Source organism: Coffea arabica, chromosome 2c (genome assembly GCF_036785885.1).
Source record: "Coffea arabica cultivar ET-39 chromosome 2c, Coffea Arabica ET-39 HiFi, whole genome shotgun sequence".
Classification (NCBI taxonomy): domain Eukaryota; kingdom Viridiplantae; phylum Streptophyta; class Magnoliopsida; order Gentianales; family Rubiaceae; genus Coffea; species Coffea arabica.
The window spans coordinates 70,190,237-70,196,120 of NC_092312.1; the positions used below are offsets into that span (position 1 = coordinate 70,190,237).

At 36.3% G+C, this 5,884-nt stretch overlaps 1 protein-coding gene across 1 annotated transcript; it reads left to right on the top strand.

Annotated features, from left to right (window-relative positions):
- Window positions 1–313: 313 nt before the first annotated feature.
- LOC113727608 (serine--tRNA ligase-like) lies at window positions 314–5,280 on the top strand. The gene is made up of 10 exons (XM_027251866.2): window positions 314–498; window positions 640–785; window positions 885–955; window positions 1,357–1,518; window positions 1,608–1,713; window positions 2,526–2,719; window positions 3,909–4,012; window positions 4,138–4,321; window positions 4,422–4,601; window positions 4,749–5,280. Exons 1-10 carry the CDS (start codon window positions 359–361, stop codon window positions 4,956–4,958), a joined length of 1,497 nt encoding a protein of 498 aa, XP_027107667.1. The 5' UTR covers window positions 314–358; the 3' UTR covers window positions 4,959–5,280.
- Window positions 5,281–5,884: the final 604 nt, after the last annotated feature.

Below are 5,884 nucleotides of genomic sequence, written 5' to 3' on the forward strand. Positions count from 1 at the left end.
GGCGGGCAGGAGAGGAGGAGGAAAAAAAAAGAAAAAAAAAGTTGCAAAAAGTTGCTGCTTCATTGGTTTTTTCGAGAGAGGAAACAAGGGAGGGGGAAAGGAAAGGGAGAAGAAGCGGGGAGGGAGAAAGGAAAAGAAGAAAGAAAGAAGAAAATAAAGAAAAAAGAAAAAGAAAGAAAGAAAAGGAAAAGGAAAAAAAAAATTTCATTTCACAAAATTTTTCTACACTTCTGCAGTGATCTACAGTAAAGTTTTATACAATCGCTGAGAAACTCACCTTCAAAACTGGCCAACATTCTCAGTTTTACATTTTTATAAGCGACCTATTTATGGTCCTTCACGGTCGGTGAAAATATTTATGTTTAGGTCGAGGGTTTACTCTTGCTTGAATCCTCTGCTTCTGCTCCACCCTCACTTGATCCTCCGCCCCCTCTCCCCGCTCCACCGCCCGTTCTCCTTACGGATAATCAAATCTCCTTTGAACCCTTTTGTTCCCAGGTATTCTCCTCCTCCATCTTCGCTTCACTCCCGAGATGAGTCAAAATTCGTGATTCGTTATTCTTGAACTTGAAACTTTGGTTTTTGGTTTCTTATTCTCATTTATATTTTTAATTTTTTCTTTGTTTGGGTGAAATCCAGGGAAGTCAGAACAATGTTGGACTTAAATCTGTTCAGGGAAGAGAAGGGATATAACCCTGAAATCATAAGGGAGTCGCAAAGGCGCCGTTTTGCTGACGTAAAACTGGTCGATGAGGTTATCCAGCTTGACAAAGAATGGCGTCACAGTGAATATTCCATCTTCTCCATCTGTTTGTAGTTTTGTATATTCTTATCTTTTTGGGAATTTTACATTTACTTATGGAGTTGATTGTTTTTCTGTATAGAGCAATACGAGTTGGACAATTTGCGCAAAGATTTTAACAAAATTAACAAAGAAATCGGCAAGCTCAGACTTGTGAGTTTCCTACCCCTTCATTTACTCTTATTAAATATTTTTGTGGCTGATTTATGTTAATGGGTTTCCCACATATGTTTGTGGAACAAGGTCATTGAGAAAATAGATGTGTACTATAGGTTTTTCTTTTTTCTCTTTTTTTCTATTATCTGAGTGATTTCTGTGTACTAAGGGCTCTGAAATTTCCTTTCTTTTGAATGAAAATAGTTAAAAGTTCTTTCTATGAATGATTTCTGTGATTTTTGGTTTGATAGTTGTTGTGGGTTTTCAATATTTTTCATATGTATTTGGAAGCATTTGTTAAGTCTAAACTGCAAACAATTGAATGAAGTGAGAAGAAATTAGAATAGGAGATGATAATTTCCATTTAGCTGAAAATTTTGTGACTGAATTTTTGGAAGTCTGGTGGAGATTTGACTCAAGCAATTAAAAATACGGAAGAGAACAAAAGATTGATAGCAGAGAAAGATGCAGAAGTTGAGGAGGCTCGAGTAGCTATGAATGCAAAACTGGAAATTATTGGAAATCTCGTGCATGATTCAGTTCCAGTTAGCAATGATGAGGTCTGTAAGGATTTCTGCTACATTTTTGGTTGTTGATGAATTTCAAGTTAAGCATTGTTCTGGATTGCTAAAATTTTGGTGTGTTTTAGGCAAATAATGCTGTTGTTCGATCGTGGGGAGAGAAGAGAATTGAGCCAAATCTAAAAAATCATGTTGAACTCGTTGAACTTCTTGGTATCGCAGATACCGAAAAAGGTACTTTTATTGCTTTATTGAGTTATTGAGCGAATGGTCAGAGTAATATATTGTGCATTCTTTGGTTGCTTTGCTAGTATACTGGTAAAAAATGCTTGTTTAGGGCAATATTCTTCATGCAATTTTTGCTTGAGGCAACTAGTTATTCAAATTTTTATGCCACCTGTCAGATTTGAGTGTCCAAAGTTTGAACTCCATGTTAGGTATCAGAGCTGACTTGTAAAAGCCTACAGCATGGTATCAACTTTCTTATATATGCCCAGGATGACAATTACATTTTATGATAGGATCAGTTCCTGTCTGACTGGTAGTATTTGCCTGTATCTGACAATTACAGTTGTAGTCTATTGGAAATTACCTCAGAGCTGTCATTGATGGTTTTGTGTGTGTAAGATCAAAGACAAGCAACATGTCGTGGAATTACTTTTATATTCAACTGCATGTGATGCCAGCATTAATTTTTTCCTTCTTCTATGTTTAGGTATACTTTTTTAGTCATTATACATGTACCATAAGTTATCTTCTTCATAGGGTCTTTCTCTTTCCTTTTCCTGTCTCTTTCTGTTCCTTTTTGTGTCTTGTGCTGTTTAAGACAATGCATAATGCCATACCAATATAGTAGATATTGTTCTTTAACATGAATTTGAAAACTCTGATTGGTATCTTTGAAAATTCCTGCTGCACATGACTAAATTTTGGTGATTAATTGTTATGTTAGGTATCTGAAGGTGGGGAAAGTCGTTACATCAGGAGCGAGTTTTCTTTTTCCTTTGCATCTTGTCTTTTAATTCCATCATGTCTATTATGTTTAGGTGCAAATGTAGCAGGAGGCAGAGGATTCTACTTGAAAGGAAATGGTGCACTACTGAACCAAGCTCTTATAAACTTCGGTCTTCATTTTCTTAAAAAAAGAGGATTTGAAGTATTGCATACCCCATTCTTCATGAGAAAAGATGTTATGGCTAAGTGTGCTCAACTAGCACAGTTTGATGAAGAACTCTATAAGGTAACGCTTATGCTTACAAAATTGACATTAGAACCAGCTAGAAAAACCACTTTTGTTTTCTCAACTTATTCCTTTATGTTATGTCATGTATTTTACAATTCATATGCCCTCAACTTGTGATTCATATAATGCTCGAAAGATGGGGGGGGGGGGATGTCTTAAAATCCTATTTAATTGGATAGGTAGATATTTCCAACTAGCACACACGGAAGTATCTACCTATATAGAGGTCTTTAAGCGTCATACACACTATATGTTTGGTGCTATTTTCCAAGTCTTACACCAAAGAGTTCTTTCTGCCTTGGCATATAATTTTGGAAATACCAGGTTTTGTTCTCTATTTTGTGCTTATCTTGCATCTATGTTTGATGGAAGTCATGGCAGTTGCCAGAAGAAGAATAAGAAAGGGCATCTGTGCTATCCAATTTCTAATTATTTAGGTAATCATTAAAGTCAAGAAGAGAAAGGTCTCATTGAGTTGGATTTAATTGCTTTGTTTAAGTAAATTGTCATTGTTCAATCACATGTCCATCTGGACATGTCGGAGTGTTAATTTAAGTTGCCATTATGTAAATATGTGCTTTGGATCTTTGTCATTTGGTGAAAAGTCACATGTTACTCCCTGGAGATTTTCTTTTTGATGGTCCTACCATTTCTTGTAAACTGATCATTTGAAGTGTTTGCAGGGAAAGTCCAAACTCTAAAATTGAAATCAACTTCTATTGTTTGTGTGTCCATACATCTTTCAAATCGGGGTCTAAGGATGCATTAATATTGATTCATCTTGATTGGCTTCAAATTTTCTCCTGTTATTATTGTCTGTCCGTCCGTCCCTTTTTATTATTTTCTTATTACCTAAACTGCAAGGCTTTTACTGTTTGCTTTCAATAGGTAGGCTTAACTGCATTTAATCTGACAAATTGAGATGTCTAATTCTTTTTCTTCAAACTTTTAACTTTGATGTCCCAGTTTCTTTTACAATTATACTTGTATAAACAAATATCTTTTGGTGGAACTGTCATATGTTCTGATCTCTCTTTTTTTTTTTTGGTGGAAGCACCATTTAGTTTGAGCAGTTTGTTGTCAGATTTTTATCTTATTCAAGAAATAATGCTTGACAATTCATACCATGATTTCAAGTCTGGATGGTCTGGTCTTTCAGTAGCCTGATAAGTTGTTTGCTTGATAGGTAACTGGTGAGGGAGAGGACAAATATCTGATTGCTACAGCTGAGCAGCCATTGTGTGCTTATCACATGAACGATTGGATTCACCCAACACAGCTTCCTTTAAGGTATGGCATTTCTATTTGAATGCTTTCTCCAAACATACGACTAACTGGAATTGCTTTATTGACTGGATGGTTTTGTAAAGTGCAGCTGTTTGCTTTGCCTGATTGTTATTGTTGCTATCTGGCAGATATGCTGGATATTCATCTTGCTTCCGTAAAGAAGCTGGCTCCCATGGTCGTGATACTCTTGGAATTTTTAGAGTGCATCAGTTTGAGAAAGTAGAGCAATTCTGTATTACCAGCCCGAATGGCAATGACTCCTGGGACATGCATGAAGAAATGATGAAGAACTCAGAGGATTTCTACCAGATGGTATGGATTTTTACTTCCCCAAATAGGAGGACTGCACTCTGATGTTCTCGAGTTTAACTGTGTCTTTCATGAATCTTACCCCTTTCTTTTATATTTGCAGTTAAAACTTCCTTATCAAGTTGTAGCCATTGTATCTGGTGCCCTGAATGATGCAGCTGCTAAAAAGTATGATTTGGAAGCATGGTTTCCTGCCTCAAATACCTATAGGGAGCTTGTTTCCTGCTCAAATTGCACTGATTATCAGTCAAGAAGATTAGAAATTCGCTATGGCCAGAAAAAGGTGAAGTCTCATTTACTCAATTGTAACTGCACATAATAAATTAATCATCCATTTGCATTTTTTATCAAGAAATTACACTGCACCTGAATAGAAAGGTCTATGTGAGTTAGTTTTGCAGCTGCAATAAAGTGCCTTTTGTTTTTGCAGAGCAATGAGCAAGTCAAGCAATATGTGCATTTGTTGAACTCTACACTGACAGCTACTGAGAGGACATTGTGCTGCATTCTTGAGAACTACCAGAGGGAGGATGGTGTTGAGATACCAGAGGTGCTACAGCCATTCATGTGTGGAGAGACCTTCCTTCCATTTAAGAAAACCCCAGCCAAAGAAGTAAAAGGGAAAAAATCCAAGCCATGAAGGCAGTTAGTTTGATCCTATTCCATTTTTTCAAGATCTCTCCTCACACGTGGCTTTTTGAGGAATTTAAAGGTAAAGCAGACCCTGTAAATGAGGTCACAACAAAGAAAAGACAGGAGCAATGTAGAACTGTAAGGTTAAGCGTATGCTAACGCATATCTGGACAGTTAGATTGTAACTTTTGCATATTGGTGCATTTGCACCGGTAGAGGTTTTATTCCTGCTACTTATCTTGACACTGCTTAGAGATGATCTTCAAAAAAATTTCTCTAGTTGACTGTATTTTTTATGAAATACCAGATATCAGATTGAGTTTGATGAATTGTTTCACTTATGAGTTATTCAATTTTATATGCTCTTTAAATTCTTCTGAGTCAGGAAAGTGAAATAGCATGGTATACTCTCTTTTTCAGTATGCTTAACCCTTGCTCCCAACCATTCCACCCCCTTTTTCCATATATAGCTAAAGGCAGTGGGAAGACCTCTGTTTTTAGCTTTGAAGCCTTTGATATGCTGCAACTTGCAATTATGCGCAAAGCATACACACTATAGTAAGAATTGATGCAGATTCCATCTCCTTTTGTTTCAACCGCATATTAGTCCACGAGTAGGTAGAAAAAAATGTCAGTTATCTGATTCCTTACATCTCTTCAGTAAGTTTGAGGAGGAAAAAAGAATAGGAAGCTGTCTACTCCTGTTTCCTTTAGGGAAGCCCATTGTCAATTAATTTCCTCCGGCTTCTTCCAAAATTTGTAACTTTCTATAATATCAACATGCTTCTGGGAACAAGTTCCACTTAAATCCACAATAGTGCTCAGATTAGAGTGGATATTCTACTTATTACAAAAACCCTTTTTTTTAAAAAAATTTTTGGTTCCTTTTTTGCACATATAATCATATGGTTGGTCCATTTGAATGTAACTATC

Coding starts and splice junctions, on each gene's coding strand:
- LOC113727608 (XM_027251866.2), top strand. CDS start 359: ATGTTTAGGTCGAGGGTTTACTCTTGCTTGAATCCTCTGCTTCTGCTC. Junction 1,519..1,607: donor TTCCAGTTAGCAATGATGAG/GTCTGTAAGGAT, acceptor GGTGTGTTTTAG/GCAAATAATGCTGTTGTTCG. Junction 4,013..4,137: donor CCAACACAGCTTCCTTTAAG/GTATGGCATTTC, acceptor GCTATCTGGCAG/ATATGCTGGATATTCATCTT.